Below are 22,530 nucleotides of genomic sequence, written 5' to 3'. Positions count from 1 at the left end.
TGGTTTATGTACTGTAAACTCTGCCTGGTGATCCTCTCCAGTTCTTTCCCTATTGGTTGGAAATTTGTACCCGCTCCTAGATCCTCCCTTGTTTAAAAGTCCCTGCATGCCAGGTTTCAGGGTATTTCATCTCTGGACCCTCCTTGGAAGCACACAGGAGACCTCTCCCTCGTTCTTGCCTCTGCCCTTGGCCCTTCAGCACACCCCTGCGCTGTAGAGAGCGAGTCCTGCTCTGCTGCTCCTCAGACCAGCCTTGGTCAGCTCTCCGTGCGTTGTTGGGAGCTAGCGGGCGATTCCGGCACCGCGCCAGTGTTACAGTAAGTGTGTTAGAATATCACAGAGAAATACTTTATCAATCTCTTTATTTGTAGGTTAAAATGTAATGCCATACAGTTCTTAACAATTACTGACTGAAAAAAATCATCTGCATAAAACAGAAGCAAAACTGAAGGAGACTAATTTAAAAAGCCATCTTGCTTCAACTTTTGAAACAATTACATACAGAATAATATACATATTTACATTACAAGTATATTATATAAATATAATATATATGTAATCTTGTAACCACAATAAATATCAAGGTTTTTTTAGGCACACAGCATAGAAAAAAATGCAGAATCTGCACAATCCTTAAGATTCTTGGAGTGACTCACTCTAACATTGTTTTCACACTGAAAAAGCAAATATTTTACACAAAATATACAGCCACAGTTTATGCAGTCCCCAGTGAACAGGGAATCTTTGATCACCTTCCTATAAGTCTACTCCTTGATTTTCTAATACTATTGCTCTATACAGCTATTACATAAGAAAATAGTTTGCAGGTCCGTTTTTTACTCAGCTAATAGCCTAAGTAATTATCAGTGCTAATAAAATAAGTACAGCATATCTACATAAGGTATATACAGGTGTTTACACAAACACAGGTTTGGTGAACTACTACAGAGCTCACCATTAATACTTGGAAGCTAACCTGAATTCAGCAGAAAAAAATGGATTTTCAATGATATAACCTCAGAAATATTTTATCATTTAAGTGAGACCTGGGCTTCAGAAATAGAAAGCTTTAAATTTAGTAGTTAATTAAAAAAAATCAAATTCTTGGCTATGCTGGCAGATGTAGGCTGCCATTGAATTTGAATGTTTCCTTCAATGCAAATAAAAACTCAGAGAATTAATCCAAAGGGAGTTTTCTCAACCAGTATGTACAGTCATGACATTTTACAGACTGTCACTATGGAGCACCTGAGATCGCACCCTAGTAAGTGACTCTGACCACTTCTCACAGCAGGGCCGTGATCAGTGAGAGAGGAAACAAACAGCACTTTTTTCCTGTGGTTACAAATCAGACTCTGGCATGTCAGGCATATCTGCCATCAGGTAGCCGATACCGTAACGTCCATTTGGAGCCGTGTCCAGAGTCGGTGACCCAGTCTGTTTTCGATAAATGTTTTTGCCAAAATTTGGAGATGGCACTTCACTTGGACTCTTCCCATGAATCAGACTTGTATTATCTCCCTCCAGATTAACAGGTTCCTTTATTATCCGCCCTCTTTTGTAGGATACAGATGCCAAACTACCAGAACTGTCATCAATGAGGTTGCAACGGCGCACCATGAAGACTATTGGGACTGGCAGTACGGCCAACACCATCAAAGATATACAGACAATCATTCCCCACGTTGGATAGCTGTGGAACTCTTCCATAGCCTGAGAAACACAATAGAAAAACTATTAATACATCTTTGCCAGAAAAATAACAAAAACCTGCAGTCCTCACTGAGGTCTGTAGTTTTCAAGCACATACTCCACTGCACTCACAGTGTGGGCATCACTACAGATCTCACATTTGAAGACTCATGGAGATGTAGGATTACTATCTTTCAGCCAGTGAGCAGCACTAAAACACTGTTGAACAGTTTCTAAGAGCACTTCAACAGCACACAAATCAGGATTTTCACTTTAGGCTTGCTGTTACATTTCTCTGTAGTTGTTCCCTGATCCTTTAAAGGGTGTCCAGAACAGACAAATGTGCAGTGGTATCTGTAACTATGCCTGGAAAATTGTTCTGTAGGCTTATAGCTGGTATAGACATGAACCATCTCAATTATTTCACTTTGCATAAATTTCAGATAACTATAATGCTGACTGACTACACCCCACACCTGTACTGCATCCAAGCATCAATGGCCAACAGGCTCCAATTGCCTAATTTTGTGCGTGGAAAGGAAAGGGATGTTTGGTATTCTATGGTATTTCTCTTTCTAGTTTTTTAGGGCACGCATCAAATGTAACAAGACCATTTTTCTGAGAATCATGTATTTGTCTGGATAGAGGCAGGTATATCTACCTCTAGTAAAGCCAGCCTCTTGTGTCTATCCTTTACCTGTCTTTGTTGTGACTTCCCCCCTCCCTGGGTAATATGAGGAAGTTTCGTTAGATTCATTTCTCTGACATTTTCTCTCTCCATTTTGCATAAAAACCTGTAGAAATAGCTGAGGCCTCATGAAACTACAACTAGCTGAAGTCTTCAGAGTTACCTTGAGTGAATCTCATTTTGAATTCAAAGCTCAGAACTGTCTTGCTGCTCACCCTGACAAGTTCTTATCAGAGGCAGGTTTTAATACAGCTGCTACCTACATTGTGATATGTGTTCCCAAAGGGAAAAAACTATGACATGCTAAATCTAAAAACTTGATGTGATATCTGAAATGGTTTATGCACCTGTTTTCTGCAAAAAACCCAGAGTATAAAGGTTTGTGTCAATTATTATATTTTAAAGTAGAACTACTCTAAAATTAAAAAATTGTTGGTTTTGCATCAAGGTTACTTGAGATAAAAGCAACCATGTCATTATTTATGCTGATTTTGAATTTCTAATTGTAGGTTTTTTGTCTGTTCATGTGTTTCTCAAATGCTTCAGATATGATCACTGTGATGATCATGGTATCATATATACGAATATACAAATCCTACATATACACATCCATACTGTATACATACCGTATCTTCAATCCAAGCATTGTAACCAGGAGGACTTAATCCCATTTGGACAATGCTAGCTACCAGCAAACATAACAATACAAATGGTGAGACATACTTCCACATGTAGTAATAATACTGGCTTGGAGAAAACCCCAGCATATCTTTCAGGTCCTCCATAAATCTGTGAAGGGATTAAAATGTTATTGTTAGTGTTATGTTATTATTTTTAATGTTATTAAAAACTGAGATTTTTGAGGACTATAACTGATACACAGCACCTAACCTGAGAGAATCAAGAGACTGGAAAAAATGCATATATAGAGATAGCTGTAGTTTAAATCACTTGATGGGCTGAAAAATAGAGCTTATACTAGTAGTTCAGATGAAAAAAAGGAATCCCTGCACAGTGCAGTGACTCAGTAAGCTGCTTGCTGGACTGTGCTGGAAGATATTTAAACTCACTTTTCTTTTATAAGATTCTTTTTTACATTTTCTTTTCTATTAGGTTGTTTACTAGCACATCTTGCAGATTGAGCAATATTAGTTTTGAGCCCACATATGTGCTGCAGTCTGAAAAAACAGCTTTATGCATAAGCTATGGTTTGCATCATACAAGCTGCTGAAATAAAACTTTGCCAAGCTATAAAACTGCCTCCTTTCTCCTCAAAACTATAAGTTAAGACATGAACAAAACTCCTATTTTTGTACATGGAGTACATGGTTCCAGAGCCAGTAGAAACAGAATGCTTTTAGAAATAATTCTTTCGGAGTGTGCACAAGCAGTGATTGTTTTCACTCCCTTGAGGTCTCACTCCCTTTTGAAATGTGAATCTGAAAAAAGCTCTTATAGAAGGATAAGCAGTTACACATGTGAAGCTTCTGTCATGTAAACTCTCAGAAAAAAATATAACTGCACAGCTTAAGGCATTCTGCTGTTTGTCTACACTGAAATAAAACACATCATTAAAAGGAAGTTGAATTTACAAATGGATTGTGCCCTCTATAGATAGCCTTCTCCTTCTGAGATATCCAGTCCTTCTTCCAGCTGAACATGAATCTTTACTGTGTCTTTACTTTAAAGTCTTCCATTTTCTCCATCCTACTTATCCTCTTCTAAAAGTCTCCTTTAGCTCGAGCTCCTTATAGCACTGATTCCAGCATGGGAGATTTTCCTTCTTGGTTACAGATACTCGCACGCTGTCTCTTTTCTATAGTACCCTTTGGATGCTATGCTTTGGTTTTCTACTATCTGATCAAAGACTTATTAATAAGTCATTTATACGGAACTTCATCTACAAGAAACCCTTGGTACAGTCAAGCGTGCAGCCAATGGCCACCTGAGGCTTTTGATACTGACAAGTTTTTGCAAACTGAATTGCTAGGTTCCCGAAGGATATTCTGGAAAAACATACATCAGAAGAAATACTAGGAATACTCCAGAGGGAATACTCAGATGGTCATTACAAATGAGAAACGTGGCTGTTAGCTTTTCACTGTATGCTCTCAGAACCCCTGCACTGTGACTCATAAGCAAAGGATTACCATACTTTAGCTATGCCTAAACATCAGCTTCCTCACAGGTAAGGTGCTGACTTTTGGCATGTCTATTGCCATTCACAGTGGAGCTTGGACATAACCAACCTTATAACCAGGTCATCTGTTTTATGTTTTCGTTGCATGTGTAAAATAATCTTCATGGTATTTTTATATCTAAATGATCAATTATAGGATTATGCATGTGGTCCAAGTTGGAATTCTCATTTAACAAGCAAGCAGACGAAGTACTATGTGCATAGACCAGAAACAAGGTCTAGAAACCATAAACTTGAATTTTCCTCTTATAGTTTTGTTTTGTTGTGACAAAGTATTGGCTGATTACTCAGATCAAACAAGTGAAAAGTCAAATGAAACCCCACCCATTCTATGTCACACTTTTTCTTCATGTAAAGGAATTACAGACATTTTAATTACTTCAACATGTTAATACAGCATGCTGTTTGACCTGTTCATGGCACAAATTGTATTTGATAACAAACTCTTCCATTCCTTAAGCATGGCACATATTGATCTCACTTACTGAACACATTCTGCTGATTTTAGATATAAAAGGAATTTAACAAAAAAAAGAAAAAAAATTAAGAGGGATTTATGGTCATTCCTCTTCACCCATTCCCAACAGGTCACTTTAATGTTGCCAACTGTCCTGCTTCCAAGTAAGCTTTGAGCCTGTTTTTGCTACAATCTCCTCTCTCACAACTAATACAAAGAAAAATTAATTGCTTTAAGACCTCAAGCTAAATTTGGTTCATAAATTGAAACCTTTTCTTTTTACTGCCATTAGTTTGCTTTGTTTCTTTCTCAGGCTGCCTGGAATACTGCAATGAAATACTCATCTGTTGCTTAGACCATGGTTATTTTTGAAATCTTTCTCATGATGTCTTTGTTGATACAAATTCCCTATACTTTCGCATCCAGCCTCCTTTCTAGATCTCCAATTTTGTCACTTTTATTGCATTCTCCTCTTTTTGGACCTATTGCAATCATTCTCTGCGTTTCAGTATCTTGCTCCAAACCTGTTCTTAACAACAGACTAGATTCTTGACCAGATTGACATGCTTTCTAATTACTTGTATTTCTGTGTATATTGAAAATGCTTCATACACTATAATTAAAATAGCAATGATCATTGTAAAGAATGGTGTTGACATGGACAGCGAGATACATTTCCTTCACTTACTTGTCTATTCCATAAATTCGTATGACTGCAATATTCTCCAAAATGACCACGATAAGCAGGGGCAGAGTAGCTGAGTAGTCATCAAACATCGTCACAAAATAATTTCCAGAGCGCTGCACAAAGATCAGGCCAATAAAAAATGCTACCAAGCAGCAGATGACTGGAATAAAGGACAGAAATTGGAGCTATGACTAAAACAAAGTTCCACGGACAAAGAGGAACTAACACATTATTTCACAGAAGTAAAGTCAATAACATTTTACTGTTTAGGAGGTCTCAATTTTAAGAATATTAATAATCCTACCTCTTTCCTACAAAATGAAGAAGTTATGAAATTAGAATTAATAGACTCACCATATCACAGCAGTCCTGATTAAGCAGCAGAGATTAATCAAATGACTATTTCTCACTAAACATAATGCAAATGCAAGGGTAAAATCAACCAGAAGGCAAAACATCATACATCATGTTAATTGGACACCAGCTCATTTTTTGGAATTCAGAAGTGTAAAGAACTTGGATGGGAAAATATGGGGAAAAAACCATGAAAAGAAGTTTCTATGGTTCTAAAAAGTCTATGATTCTAAAAAATTCAAAGGCTGAATAGACTTCCCCAAAAAGATCATTAATGGCATAAAGTTCAATTAGGATCTGTCTAAATGTATTTGTACATTAAGTAACATTTCTGTCCCTTCTTTAGGGACAACCCAAAATATATTTGTAGAAAGGCTAATCCTGAATAATGGATCTCAATATATTTTTCTCCAACTAAATTTGTCAGTAACAGGATTTAATACTTTAACAAAACACCACATCAAGCCGTAATCTTTTGAGTACAATTGAGTTTAGCTAAAATCATGCATGCATACCACTTTAAAAAGTTACAAGAGAAAGGCAGTTCTTGAATATTTCTTTATCCTAATTTTTTTTTGTCAAACAGAGCAACAAGGAATTACTGTAAAATGCTCCATTATTCCAGTGTAATGACTATATTGTACTTGCACACATACTTAGGAAGAACAGCTAATTTCTAATTGTTGCACTGGCTATTCAGCAAGAAGTTAAGACCTAATTTAAAAAAACAAACAGACCAAAAAGTGCTTGATAACTTAGGATTTCTGAAAAATCAGTTGATTTATCTTTTTAAAAAATTTGATTTATCTATCAAATATTACTTATTATTATTACTTATTAAGGAAAGTAATTAGGAAAAAGCAGCGCTCTGGCTGCAATCAGGGGTTAACTCTTATAAAATGTATTCTTATTTCTCTCACAGAGTTTATTATTTTCTTCACTGACTTAGATAATATTAAATCACCTTTTTTTAAATTTATTTTCCATCCCACCTTTCACAGGCTGATATGAAAGCTGCATTTGTGTATAACACACCAAATCCCTTGCAGCAGTCCTGAAGGTTTTCAGAAACCTAACTTTCACACCTTTGCTGGTATTTTATATAAAAAAGAGAAATCCCTAGAATGTGATTTGGATGAGAAAGCTATGTGAATATGCTACATCTCAAATAACTTTGGGCATTTAGGTAATAAAAAAACCTCAAACAAAATAACTGAACACCTTGTTTAAGACTTTATAAACATCTAAAAGGGAAAAATACATTTCTCTAGAGAGTAACTGTACTCATTTTAGCATAATAAAAATTTCGTCATAAATTAAGATTTCATCTGGCTTGCTCAGGAACAATTTGTAGTAATTTGCAATGTATTTTCATTCTTTCCTTTTCCTTTGTTTCTCCAATGTGTGACACAGTCTGGAATAGAAAGTATTCTGAGGGAGCCCAAAAGCACTGACCTTGAAGTAGCTTGTAAGAGAAATAAAATTAAATTTTAAGTTTTAGGGTGTTTATGCTACTGTAACATTCAGGAAAAGGTTTTACTCGCAGATATTAATGTCCCTGTTCATGGAAGTACAGTCTGGAATGCAGTGATTTACTGCTCTGTAAAATGCTCTGTAAACTTTTATGTCAAAAAGAAGGAAAAAAAAATTATAGTCTCAAAAAAAATTTAGTTTACCACTCCATGGAGAAAAGAAAGTCTGTAACTCACCAGTAAGAATTTCTTTCCTGACCTTGAAGGTATCAACAATGGGTGTGATAATGCCTTCAATGGTTCCAAACATACTTCCAAGTCCCAGATTTACTAACATGAGAAAGAACATGACTGACCAGAAGGGAGAAGCAGGGAAGTGGGTCATTGCTTCTGTAAATGCAATAAAAGCTAAACCAGTTCCTTGAACTGCCTGTCAGCGAGGAAAAAAAAATTATATCATTATTCATGAATTTTTTGTTGTTGTTTTTTCAATCCTGTGACAGCCTTAGAAGTCTGAGTTTGTGCTCATACAAGTGTCATTGATTACATCTTGAAAGCAGAGTGGGAAGTTGCTATCTAATGTAATTCTGCCAATTAATACTATTTACTGAAACATGAGCATTTTTAAGTTGATTGGCATTAACACAATTCTTTTAGAGAATCATAGATTACTCGGTTTGAAGGTGTCTCACAGATCATCTGGTCCAAACTTTCTTGGCAAAAGCAGTCTAAACAAGATGGCCCAGCACCCTGTCCAGCTGAATCTTAGACGTGTCCAATGACATGGAAACCACCACTCCCCCTGAGAGATTAGTCCTATGACTGAGTGTGCTCATTATGAAGAATTTTCCTCTCATGTCCAATCAGAACTTCCTTCTCGCTTTCACTGATAACTTTGCATGACAGCTAGTATATAGGACTACTACAAAATACACTCTGTTTTCTCCAGTAAGCATATAAAGGATTTAATTTCTATACTTTTGTTTCAGATTTAAACAGCAGCCATAGCATAGAAACTTTATAAGTCTAAGTCACCAGTTTTATATTTTATCTTCAGATGCTGGTGCAACTATATACATAGAAGTCAGTGTTTCAATCTGCAATTGCCTCTCCAAAGTTAGAAAACTATAATTTCTGTTACAGATTTGGCTTACTGTAGGATTTCAAAACAGGATAATACTTATTCAACAACTACCTAATCAGTAGATAATAATTTTTTAGTTTCAGTGAAGTAGTATTTAACACTAGAATATCTTGCAGTCTGAGACACTGAATAGGTAACATCTCTGTTTAGTCTTTGGAAAAATCCTCATGCTCAATTCTTCTGAAAAACACAGCTTAAAAAACTTATCACCTCCTGAGAAGAATGACATAATGATCAAAATACATTATAAAACAGTGAAGCCTATATGAAGACTTCAGAACCAAAAGTCCTCAAGTGAGCTGCAATGCAACCATGTTTTCATCCAGGTCTTTATAGGTTCACAGCTCAGAGGTACACTGTACTGATACTCTGTGCAGGTACACTTCACAGCTTATTTCAGGCTTACAAATATTCATCTGTTCATAATCTCTGTAATCAATTAATCTCACCTTGTCGAGTTCATCTTCAATTTGACAAGATTTCAGACCAAGAGAATCAAACTGTTCCTCTTTGACTTTCTGTATAATGTCATAAACTAAATTGTAATCTTCTGCTGTAATGCTTGAGAAATTGATATGATGCGGGATCATATCCTGGCTGAGATTGCCCATTTTCAAAAGTTTTAAAATCTTCTCTGAATTTCTGTAAAACACGATAGAACAGAGAGAACAAACTCAGTGGTCTGTGTTAGTTCATAAATGAAATAAACCATAAAAAAAAAATTAAAAAAAGAAATGGATATTCATACTGGGTAACACATTTTTCATTTATGATATTGGCTTTGAAGCCCAGAACTGCAAACACCACCAAAGTTGCCAGCACAGAAGTGAAAAAATTGATGAAGGACACCAGTACAGCATCAAAATGGCAGTTGTTGTCTCTCTTGTTGTAGCTTGAAAAGGCAATGACTCCACCAAATCCAAGCCCTAAGGCAAAGAACACCTGAGTAGCAGCTTCTCTCCAGACCTTGGGCTCCAGCATTATTTCAAGCTGTTTGAAATTAGATATAATATATGTCAGCTATAAAATGCATTTCTATTATATGAAATAAACAACAGAATAAACCCTACATCATAAAATGCTAATACTCCACTACAACCATATTTTCATTACAATAAAATAAAAGCTGAATGTGATCCCTGAAGTTGGCAAACTTATGGGCCAGAATTTCTGTTTATTTTATATTATCTACACATTGAAGAGAAACGTGCTATACAGTATGTTCTCATACACTACTTGAGCTATGTAACTGAAATAGCAGCTAGTTATACTGACAAATGAGAACACTCTTTTTATTTTACAGTATTAGCTGTCTTTTATTTACACTATATGTACTGACTTCTGTTAGATTTAAGATGTATTTTAGATTGAACAACCCTCTTAATAAATGCAGTGAGTATGATTAAAGTTTCTTTGTTGTTACTTTTCAAACGAACAAAAAAAAAAAAAAGGTGAACATGAGATACACATGCTTATATGGAATTCTATTACATGCAAATATGTAAAGCAAAATGAAATACATGAGATGAACACTTGCCACCACAAGCTGCACAGTGCATGAGTCAGATGCCTTGTACTTAACCCTATGTTAAATGGGTCATGTATTTCAGGGGCAACTAAGCCTTTCATCAAAAAATTTAACAGCATTGCTCACTCAGATCAACTGCATTGCTCCTTCAAAAAAACCCACTTTGTGACAATGTTATGAGTCACCACCTGTCTACCTCGAATTGTTCTAGATACTGGATCACAAAAAGGAAGTAAAGAAGTACATGTCAAATTTAAATATCAGATTTCCTCAAGCTGATTCAGGGCCTCCATTAATGCAAGTATTTTCTTTAAGCCCTAGGTTTATTCATAACAGTAGAACTAAAAAGCATCAGCACAGATATCAGCACTATTAGACTGACTGTCACTCTGAGGAGAAATAAATCTGCTACTGTTTCATTCTGAATGTCAGTCTCCCATGGAGATATAATATTTATTAGAGATAGGCAGCAGAAAGCTTCTTTATTCACTTATATATAGGTGAAATACAATATAATTGGGAAAAGGTATTAATGACCATAAACACGTTCCTGATTTACAATTCAGGTTATGATTCCAATGCACAAGTGGCTATTGCCTGTAGTTCTAGCTCCTATCACTGTCGTGCCAGAGCTTTCCCAGCAGAGGGGGCGCGAGGAACAGCCTCAGCTGCACCAAATCCCTAACTGCTAAAATATCCAAACACTTCTCACTTCCTGTAACATATCCTTTGGTACCATCCAGAGTAGTGTGTTTTTGGATGCATGTAGCCCAGACTTGCAAAATAGACTCCAGACTGATTTGTTATTAGGTATTTTATGTGAAGTTTTGGAGTTTCTGTACTTCAGCTTCATATAATCCTACAGTTTAACTGCAGTAGTCGATTTAAGTGGGCTATTCACATAGCTTTCTTTAGGTTTTCCATGAAGTTTCTTATTTAGATTTCTGCTTTGTTTAACAGCCATGCCAAACAGAGAAATTCTCCCCTTCTACATTAGTCTGGCACTCTCACACCTGCAGCAATGTGTGCCACTCCTCTACCGTGCTGGCGTAACTCGTGGGAATTTGCTGCCATCGCCTGTGCTCATGATGTGGTCATTTGCTCAGCTAATTGTGCACACAAGATGCTTCTGCCTCCCTTCTCATGTCTATCTACCTGGATAATTTTCGATTTTCAATAATGCTAGATTGGTTTAGCACTCCTTTTTATAGCCTGGATGCCCAAATAAAGTGTTAGCACAGTGGAGTGAATGAAACAACAGGTAGGGGAATCTGAATTTCTTCAGGTAGTTTCATATGAACCTACAGCCCAAATTAGTGCTCAAGTACAAAAAATTGTAATGGAAATATTTGGTAAGGTTTATATTCACATATAATACATGTGACATGCAGGCCTCCTAACTTCAAATTTAAACCATAACTTTAATTTTGATACAGAACTGCAAACTGTCAGAATAAATCAAGAACCATTTTTCTTTTGATACCATTTATGAACAGCTGAAATAATAGTATAATTAAGTACAACATAACTGTAAAGTAAGCACCAGCTGCAACTTATTTTAAGTCTAACTCATGAAGTAGTGAATACTGAAAAGGTGTTGGTATCCAAGGGGAGTTTTTATATTTATTTTCCCTCAGTATCTAGTGGTACTTCTCCAGCCAAAGAAAGTATTAACATTGTGGTTGAGAAACCAAATTATATCTTATATATTATTATATTATTATATATCTGTATTTCACCTCCACTTTAGACTTTCTCTCGTTAGTAGCATTCCATTTCTCTCTTCCTTAGGTTTCCCAAATTTGCATGAGCAGCCTGCAAGTTCCTGCACAAGCATGGCTCTCTAAAGTGGTGACAGTGAGTGAAATGGAACATGACTGCACCAATGTGACAGCTGACAAAGGGCATTTTTATAGGATGACAGTTCTCCAAACTCAAAACACCTGGAATCAAAACAACTGTCAACACCCTGTCATATGGCATTAGCCACTGTGTGCATTGATTTTGATTACCTTCTTATTTAGCTTTCATTAGTTTTGAAATAACAGTCCTGTTTTTCTCAACTGTATTATGAAGTGGACTTGTTGGAAAGCCCATTTCACAATACAGTATGAAGCCCAGAGTTATACATTCCTAAGCAGGGCTGTGACTATTCAAACATGCTGTTCCTCTAGTGTAGATGTAGTTGCAAGCATTTGAGATAGGTGTGGGTAGAATTTAGATCTTCAAGCTAAACAATGATTCATAATGTCCCTTATCACCTCCTTAGTTAGACAATCTAAAACTGTGTAAAGCACATTCCTGGCAAAAATATTGGCAGTAAAAAATATATGCTTAGAACTGCTGCTATCTTGGCATGTCATAAGAAAATTGATAAGGAAAGCTGAGTGGCAAGTACTTACACTACTATACTATTAAATATAGGTCTCCTATACTTTGGGCTACTATGCCCAAAAAAAAAAAGCGCTTTTTTTTTCTTTTTTTATTTTTTTTGTAAAAGGAAGGGAAAAAAAGGGAGGAAAAACAATGCTCTTTTTCAGAAGAGACGAGTTAATTATGTATGCCATGATAGTTCAAAGTAAGGCACTGACAACCCAGAACTAGACATTTCAATATCAGAAAATGGCAAACATCTCGTTTAATATTTAGAGCTCTCTAAACTTCCTGAATCCTCTAAATTGCACTCTCAGTTGTTTAACTTTGAAGAGGTGTGTAACTCTGGGAACCCTGACCTAAGAGAGGTAACTCTACAGACCCCTGGAACACCTAGAGCCTTTGGACTTTAGGGCTTGGTATTGTGCCACTGAGATAAACAAAAAATGTTGCAATTTAAGCAAACAAATACAGCCAAATGTTCTATGAAAACAATAAGCTTAAATGAGAGCATTCATAAATGGTCAAATTGCCACTGAACTTTAACACCCTGCAAACAGAAATTAAGTACATACCTTAGGGGTGAACATGTGACGAATTCCATCCACTGACCCATTAAGGAGCAGTCCTCTGATCAGAAAGCATAAAAGTACCACATATGGAAAAAGGGAACTAAAATACATGATCTGAAATACAAGAAGGTAAGAAAAAATGTAACATGACATTTAACATGGACTTTCTTTTCAATAGGTTCATTCACTACACAGTATCCTTTGGATATATGACTGAATTGATAATCACATGCTCTAAGAAATATGCAGAACATTTCCCATTCCCCATGTCTCTGAAGAAAGCAAAATCACATGACTTTAAAAGAAATAAAATTCTGTTCTGTACAAAAGCAATACAACTGCCGGATGTCTTTGTCACTAATCAATAAAGAGCCACTGGACTTCAAGGGAAATTCAGTATTAATTCAGTGAGATGAAAACAAAAACAAAAGTAAACTGTTCCAGAAATGCTTCTCTTTACATTACAAAAGCACTTTGACTAGGTATGGCAAAGGTATGCAGTGTGAATAGAAACTAATTTTGTCTTCAGAAGGAAAGGGGACAAGAATCAACAGAAAGTATGATAACAACCAATGAATTCAATCACTCAGTAATGCTTACTGTCAAAACAACAAAAAATAGTAATCAAATCTGATCTTTTATTACCCATCACTGAAAACAAAATTTATTCTGTAAAGTTTAGTAAAATGATTCACTAATTAAACTTGATACTTATTTCTTTAACTGAAATGCCCCAAGGAGGTCACAGAAATTGCCATGTCAGTGCCAAACTATTTAAAAGCGAATAATTTTGCTATTGGGACAAATTACTTTTCCTCTGAAAATCCCACCGAGATCATCAGATCTAGCAAATCTTTCACCAGCAAATCCAGCTGGCTACATGCAAAGGAAAGAAGACAAGATAACAGTACGCAGATGCAAAGGGTTGGTAAGTCATTTCTCAAAAGAAACAATCCACAATCTTAGAAAGCAGCTGTGTTAATTCCAGAAGCATATATATGTGAATGCACTGAAGTCATACAGTGAGTACACATGGAAACTTATTTTCTCAGACATCTAAAACACAAAGACTTATGCTGCACAATAAAACTGAAGTACAGTTACATGCAACAATTATGCTGATGAGAAGCTGTATGATTCTTCTTCAGATCTCAATTCCCACTAAATTACTACCATTTCCAATAAAATTGACAGAATTTTAATGCTTAATTACTAATATTATACTAATAATATTCCTCTACTTGAGATTATACAAATGCAGGAGTGAGTCAAAGCACTTAAACCGGCTCCTACAGATTTCACAAGAGTAAACAGAGAGTCTGGTGAACAGAAATGTCCTGAAATGCTTCAAAATAAAACAATGTCATGCAGGTAAACAGTATACTCACTTTGCCTGAAGACTGAATGCCTTTGATCATGGCTAAGCATACCATGACCCAGGCAGCCAGCAAGCAGATAGTCATCTTCCAATTTAAACCCCCACTCTCTGACAGAGAGCTGGAAATATTCAGTGCTTCTCTGTACCAGTAATAAGTGGTTGCAGAACTTTTTTCACACTCTGGCTCCACAACTGTCAAAGAGATATTGGCAAGTAAAGAATGGGTTCAAGAGAGAGATTTCCTAACAGTGTTCTACCACTTCTCAATATATCTAATTGTGCCATCATCATTTATATAGAAACAAAACTCACAAAACAGTCTTAAAATATTGTCTAAAAGAAAAAGTGACTGCTATCAGTGAAAGCTTCTGGGTATACCTTTTAAAACATTCTTTTGTGATAATGTATTCCTCTGCATTATGTTTAATCCTACTCCAAGGTAGAATTCATTTCTCAATTCAGAACTAAATAGTAGGCAGGTTTAGATGAAGACATACCTTCCATTCATCACACATAAAATTACATTATCTGCATATGATACTATGAATTACATACTATGAAAACTATCTCTCTGCAATAAACATAAATTTGAAGACATATGGAAAACAAATGGTTGATTGTGTCTGCTTTGATATGACATTCAAATAGGGACTTAATTACCATTATAAATAATAAAATAATAACAAAATGACACCGAAGTGATGAGAAAAGGAAATAAATGGTTTCTACATAGATATATTTAATGAAAGTTGCTATGCATATTCCAGAGGTGATTCTTTGGATATACTGTAATTCTGTTACAGCTGTGTTACCAATTTAAGCAACTGTGTATCTAGACATGTAACATATAAATGGGAAGATTTCTTCAGAGAAAATATTTACTTAAGTTCTTTATAAATTATTTATACCTGACAAACAACCACACATGTAAGCATGTCCCGAGTCAAGATAATTACTGGAAAAAAAGGGGGAAATACACTATTTTTAGGAAACCTAACACAGATGACAGATCTTTACTGAAACAATCTATTTAAAACGGTAAGATGTTATCAAATATAATAGTTTTCTTTTTTAAGCTTAGTTCAGATGGCCTCTGCTCAAATTAGGCTGACATACTATATCTTATTATTTAGGAAGGATAAGAGTGCTCATGTTTATGTACTCATAAACAACCACTACTGCTCAATTAATGGACAGCAGCTTGTGGAATACAGTCAGTTTGACTGTGTGTCAACATCCACAAGTACTGACTATTTCTGTATAATAACTGAAGCAAGCAACTCTAGAAAACACACTACAAAAAGGTACAACTTTTCAAACATCCCTGGCTGTTCTTTAGTCAAGTGATATTTAAAAGATACTTAAAGAAAATTTAGGATCTGAAATAAAAGGAAACTAAAAGAAGAAATAATTAATATTTCAGTAAGCAGGAATAGTACAAAATGTGTACTGTTACAAGATAACCAAATTTAAGGGATAAGGAACTTTTCACGCTGTTATAGAATATGTCCTAAGAGATTATCTCATTACAGCAAAACTCAAAGGATTGATTATCTATTTCTATTAATTTACAAAGAAAACAGTGCTCTTTTCGCTTGCATTTCATTGATATTTACAGCTTTCCATTTTCTCCTTTGACAGTAAACCACCAACTTTTTGCCAGGAAGTATCCTACTAGTTGAAATGTAAAAATATCCTTCCTTCACCTTTGCTTTTCACCAAGTAAGTATAAAAAGCAGTATCAACACCAGAAAAAAAAAGAAGGAAGACTTTTTTTTTTCTGCAACACATTAAATAGCATTCTCCTAATTTCATTACTCCTTAAAAATCATTTCATTTACTCTTTCCAAATACAGTGTATGTGTCTTAGATTAAGCTTTTGTTGTATTTTTTTAAGTATTATAATGCAGCATCTTAATAAAATAGAAAACTTTTGCATAAAACAATTTAGCACACAAGTATCTTCTTGAATTGTAGTTTTTCTCCTTTTCGTTTGAAAATCTCAAATTTCATATACTTTATATGATTTTAAGAACCTTATGGTAACATAGACTTACAGGTATGAGATGCATTTTTAACTAAAGGACATTGATCCCATGGTAATGGATGCTGAAAAGACTGGGAAAAGTAAAACAGGCTCCATCCAATAATGACATTGTAGTACAGGGCCACAAAGAAGCATACCTAGTAGAAAAGAAAAAAAAAAAAACCAAAAAGTTACATTTATGAAGTAAATAAAAATAAACCCTGCTGAATTTCTGCATATTTCTGTACATCAGTCAATGAACCTAAGTTTAATTCAACTAAATCAGAAGAAAAAGGGAATGACTTGTCCCATTAAAGTACCTGATATTTTCTAAATTTTCACTTTTCTCCACATTTATCATGTTACACCTATACTTTTACAGGCATTTTTCCTCCAGAAGACTACTCTGTTCCACAGTTCCTAATTTCAAAAGAACCACAAAATACAAGTTGACTGACTTAACAGACACATATATACCAACAGTTTTCATGGATCAATTCAAGTTCTAAGATCTTCAAAAACACTGTAAACTGACCTTGATAGCCAGCTATAAAACAATTACCTTTCCCTGCAGCAAAACAGGAAGTATAAATCATCACATCTGAAAGCAAACAATACAATGTTGAAAAACTTACTATGCAGCTTGCAAATCCAATTCCTCCAAGTTTGGGGCTGATATAATTCCACACACCAATACTCCCTCTTCGGATCCTCTGCCCAACAGCAAGCTCCAAGAAAAAGAGTGGAATCCCTATTATCAGTAGCAAGATTAAGTACGGCACAAGGTAGGCACCTATGAGGGGAATAAAATATGAATCAGAGTAAGTGGAAGAGATGTCAGAACTTGACAGAACAAACATGAACATTTCTAATAGCTCTAAACTTGAATTAGTGTCCTTCATTGCAAAGCTTTTTTGATCACATGCAAGAATAATTTGAGCTGAACCTTGGTCATAAGCCTTGTAAGATATCAAAAACCCAAAGACACCTGATTTATAAAGCACCGTAACATGTTTGAGGTAAGCCTTACTGCAAGTGAGATATTACTGAAATGAGTTACTTGTTTGAAATTTTGGACATTCAATCAAACTTTTTAGAAATACAGAATCATCGGAGCAGAATCAACATTTCTTGGAAAACCTTACACCTTGACTTGTAACAGAGCAGCAAGACTGAATATAAAGGAAATATAGAAAACACTCTGTACGCAACATTCTGAGTGAGCTTCAATTATAAGAAATTTGAGAACATATCTCTGAATTTCTCCGTTTCTCAGATGCTCAAAAAGGGGTCTTCATACTGTACAGAATAGTGATGCTATCCAGCTAAGCACGAAAACTGTATCAGCCTGTTGCTACAAGGCTCCAGACATCAAACAGAAACAAGAGGTGGAGGCGAAAAGGAGAATCCTAGATCTGTATCTTGCAGTACTCACCAACACTCTTCTTCAAGTCATATTTGAAAATGCAACTGTAACTTCACCTTTACACAAACATATATATATATATATATATATATAAAGCAATTCCTCTTTTTTTTTTTTTTAAGGTCTTATTTCTAGGAACTGATCATACACAATCCTAACTTAAGAATGCATCTCCATTTATTTCAGGAAGTCTGACTGCAAGCAAATACATCCATACACTAAGTGCACTGACAAGTTCCGAGCCTAACTCCCTCCTTGGTGTTGTGGAGTGTTTAGTACCAGAGCTGACAAAACATGCAGGCATCAGCAATGAGCAACGTGGCACCTGACTCTGTGTGGCTCTTACGCTGCAATAAAGACCACTGTGCTGGACAACTAGCTCAAAGGCCTTAGAACTTCTGTTTGAAGCTATTATAAGGTTATGGAAAAACATTTGAGAGGTGCAGACTGCAGCGTGTTGAAACAAGCTACAAAGAGAAGATCTAAAGACCTCAGAAGCTTAAATTCAGAGCTGCTAACTTGTATAATCAATGTCTTCATCCTGTGATGAAAGAGAAGCTGAGTGAAGTTCAGGAACCAATCTGGCATTTAGCCTCAACTCCAGTTAAGTCCTACTTCAAGTTCACTCATTCAGCGTCAACTTTCTAGGGCTTTTTTAGGAATCTATCAAAATGCACTGGCATTTTGATATCCCTAGTGGGCAATTCATCTCATGGAATACAGTTTATGTTATAAAAGCTAAACTTTCCTAGGCTGTGCAGGAGGTCTTAAATGTTCTGGTAGCATTCATTCCTGTTTAGGTCTGCTTGCTATTTTGCTCTTCATGAAGTACACAATTGGACATCCCCTTCCCTTACACACATCTTACAAAGATATTAATCAAGGAGTAACTGCAGTCTTGAGTTCAAGACTAGAAGTCAAAAAAGAAGAAATAAAATCTAGGAAAAATGGGAGCCCAAACACAAGATGCTGACCTCCTGGAATGAGTTCAGAGGCATCAAGTTGGTCACAGGACTAAAAGACAGACCTGGGAAAGTTCAGTTATTCAGTCTGGAGAAGAGAAGGTTCTGGAGAGACCTTACAGAACCTTACAGCAGTACCTGAAGGGGACCTACAAGAGAGCTGGAGACCTTTAATAAGGGCACGTAGTGAAGGGTAAGGGGAAATAGCCTTCAGATGAAGGAGGGTGGATTTAGATTAGATATTAGGAAGAAACTCTTTACTATAAGGTTGATAAGGCACTGGAACAGGTTGCCCAGGGAGATTTTGTACTTCCCATCCCTAGAACTGTTCAAGGCCAATTGGATGGGGTTCTGAGCAACCTGGTCTAGTGGAAAGTTTCTTGCCTGTGGCAGGGCAGTTTAAACTAGATGATCTTTAGGTCCCTTCCAAACCAAACCATTCTATGATTCTATGAAAAACTACTGGCACACCAGACAAAGAATGTTAATCTCATGTACCTCACAGTCTGTGGGCTATGTTATCCATGAAGCAGCTCCTATGTTCTATTTTCATAACAAAATAATTGCTATGCAATGATATTGTCTGACAGTGTCTACTGAAGCACTGTTTTTACTGAAGTAGCAGCTACATTCCTGTTCAGTACTTTGGTGTCTCTTGCAGTTCATTTTCTATGTGCACATAACAGAAAGAGTGCAAAGGACTTTATACTAAGAAAAGAGACAGAAAGAAATAAATGTGAGGAAAACTGAGGAACAGAGCAACAACCACATTCAAAAAGGAGGGGGACTATCTGTCTTAAAAATGTATAACATAGAAACCATTAAATACCCCTGACTGACTCTCAAAATTTCTGCATGATAAAAATTACATTGCAAGTGAGAAGCTTTGGCATCACTGTCTTTAAAAAATCTGCTCATACAATTCATTGAAAGCCAACAGCACACAGGTGTTTTATCATATAATACTACTGTAAATGATACCTTAGACCTTAATTAGACAGATGTGGCATAGCTGAGCAGAGACAAACCTATACAGCTCCAAAAAATTGGGGCCTAGTGACTTACCCTGTATCCCACTGGATGACTGTACTAGAGCAGGAACTGAACCCAGCTCTTCAGTGTCCCAGTCCACAACCTTAATCACAAGGCTGCAAAGTTAAGCACATGTTTAAAGACTGGGCTGATGTGGGTGTTTTATGGTGCAGTATCAATGTAAATTGCAAGATTTATCAGTTAGATTCTACTAAATGAGTTAAATAAATGTGGTGTTAAGTCCACATTACATTAGACATGACAACCCTGTAATTCAGTGGGTAGCCAGACAGCAGAGTTCACCTCTATACTGCTAGGTTTGTGCAAAGCACCTGAAGTGCTGGTTCTCATTATTCAAACCTGCTGAGCTTCCTCTGATCTTGCTCCTGTCGCCAAAGCAAACATAATGGAAAATTGTGCATGTGTGAGTTCCAGTATAATAGACCTTGGACACAGCTGGATTGGACAACTGTATCACTGCTGCCAAGGGCTTCTGTGCCCCACAGTCAACATGGAACCACAGCATCTCCAGGCAAGTATTTTGCTGGTCTTCCCTTGAAGCTAGCCGTACCTCAAAGAACTCTAAGGCATCCTCACTTTACCCTAAAAAGAATCACTATAGAAACATCTCAGCATGTCTCTTATTTGCCTGTGCATGAAAACATGGGTCCTTGCAGTTACAATATTGGATAAGGACCATTCTAATTTTAATTTGAATAACAAAATGGCCTGGAGTAACATCCTACCATCAGTTGTCTACTACACCTATCAGCTAAGCTGCCTTCTGAATATTACAATTCTGTGTAGTTCAGGATCTCCAGCTCTCCTTTCTACGTTTACAAAATTATTTAACTGTGAAGTCATGGGTTTTTTGCCTGTTTTGGTCTTAAACATTAGCTTTCATATTAAGAAACTCATCTCAGTAAGAAAAATAACCCCCTCATTCTTCTTCACTAGAATGAATATAGAAAAATATACAAGAGATTTCATGAAGATTTCATGACTGTTAAAACTGTGGACAGTACTGCTTTGATTTCCTAATTTTTTTATTTAATCAAGCATCAGAATGGGATAGCTGGTAAATTGTCTTTCTTGAGATTACCATAAGCACTGCATTTGGCAACATTAATGATAGAAGTGGAATAATAACATTGGTTTTGATTAAAGCTCTTATAAATGCTCAAAAAATTCACAAAATTACATGATTCATTAGTGATTGAAGAGTTGGAAAACACTTTCAAAAGCAATACACAGGGCAATGTAACCATTACCACTTTGATACTACAGAAGAATTTTCTTCTCCTAGCACTTCTTGATGTAACCTGAAAAATGTATTAACTTTCCACTTTTGTTTCAGCTGCTGCTGTGCCAGATTTTAATTGTCTGGTGTTAGATTTAATTCTTATTCAATCAAGGTGAAGTTTACTACTGCCTTGATGAGAAATCCTAGCTCTTTTCACTTACTAGACACTTACTAACAGAATGCAAGCAAGAAGCTGACATTCAGATGAACTCATTTTCCATGTCAAATGCTAAAATTTTCGAAGTTAGGACAAGTGAGCAACAAAACACTATAAGTTAACAGTATACTAAGCTTCAGTAAGTAAAATTATTTACCACTACAAAATAGAAACTACTTTTGTCAGGAAGACTCTGATAAATGGTTTTATGTTTTATCTGTAGGTTTATAGTCTATCCTGATAGGATAGTCTTTCTGTCACTAGTTTCAGTTTCAGTATGTTCAGGTGAGCCTGCTTACAAAACTGTGCTTGAAGGGTGATTATCAGCTTAGCCAATTAGCTTCAATGAAGAATTACACTTGCAAAATAGAAACAAGACATTTTCAGTACATTAAAGGACCACTAAATTTTGAGTCCGATAATACCAAACTCAAAAAATTATACTGTAGTCATCAGTGAGCTCAAGGCACTGAATATAAATTGCTGATCCAAAGCTACATAATAAAGCCTCCAAATCCATACTCAAGTCTTAGAATACAAGGCAATACTTGCTTTAAACGTTCCCATTTCTCTTGTATTAATTCTTAGCTTCTAACAGAGGAAAAAGTACAGCTGCCATGCCTTTTCATTAGACCACAACTTTTAATGTCAATCAGCTGGTATTTCAGTAAAAAAATCAGACTACTTAACTGTAAAAACTCACAATGAGACTCCACCCAGGCCAATCTTTTCAAAACATAATGACACTGTCATCTGCTACAGCTTTCCCTATTTTGCTCACAGCTGTCATCTATAACTGTTCAGTAGTTCTTTTGAGTTTTTTACCTCACAAAGATATTAAAAAAAAAAAGAAGAAAAATCAGAAAAAATAAGTTAATGCTCACAAAAATGCATTTAAACACAAAATCTTTGGGCATGTATTACCTTGTAGACACCTCACTTTTTTTCAAGGTAACACTCAGTCATTTTAGCAGAATAGGTAATTTAATTTTCTTTTGTTACTTCTAATTATGTAACAGTACCATTATACTTCTGCTAATCCTATAGGGCAACGACAACCAAACAGAATAAACTTGAA

General features: G+C 35.8%; 1 protein-coding gene across 4 annotated transcripts in view; it reads right to left on the bottom strand.

Moving 5' to 3' along the window:
- Nucleotides 1-345: 345 nt before the first annotated feature.
- Nucleotides 346-22,530, bottom strand: part of SLC6A15 (solute carrier family 6 member 15) — a 36,518-nt gene continuing 14,333 nt past the window's right edge. For all 4 annotated transcript variants that reach the window (XM_063396389.1, XM_063396390.1, XM_063396391.1 and 1 more), the window contains exons 3-12: nucleotides 17,208-17,365; nucleotides 16,604-16,730; nucleotides 14,557-14,738; nucleotides 13,172-13,282; nucleotides 9,444-9,685; nucleotides 9,145-9,337; nucleotides 7,789-7,981; nucleotides 5,726-5,885; nucleotides 3,007-3,169; nucleotides 346-1,713 (exon numbers count right to left, since the gene is read on the bottom strand). In XM_063396389.1, coding sequence (XP_063252459.1) covers nucleotides 1,342-1,713; nucleotides 3,007-3,169; nucleotides 5,726-5,885; nucleotides 7,789-7,981; nucleotides 9,145-9,337; nucleotides 9,444-9,685; nucleotides 13,172-13,282; nucleotides 14,557-14,738; nucleotides 16,604-16,730; nucleotides 17,208-17,365 — 1,901 coding nt within the window. In that variant the 3' untranslated portion in view covers nucleotides 346-1,341. The remainder of the gene's footprint in view (nucleotides 1,714-3,006; nucleotides 3,170-5,725; nucleotides 5,886-7,788; nucleotides 7,982-9,144; nucleotides 9,338-9,443; nucleotides 9,686-13,171; nucleotides 13,283-14,556; nucleotides 14,739-16,603; nucleotides 16,731-17,207; nucleotides 17,366-22,530) is intronic.

The sequence above is a fragment of the Prinia subflava genome, chromosome 4 (assembly GCF_021018805.1).
Source record: "Prinia subflava isolate CZ2003 ecotype Zambia chromosome 4, Cam_Psub_1.2, whole genome shotgun sequence".
NCBI lineage: Eukaryota > Metazoa > Chordata > Aves > Passeriformes > Cisticolidae > Prinia > Prinia subflava.
The sequence above is the reverse complement of the archived record's forward strand: the minus strand, read 5'-3'. Positions and strand labels throughout refer to the sequence as shown.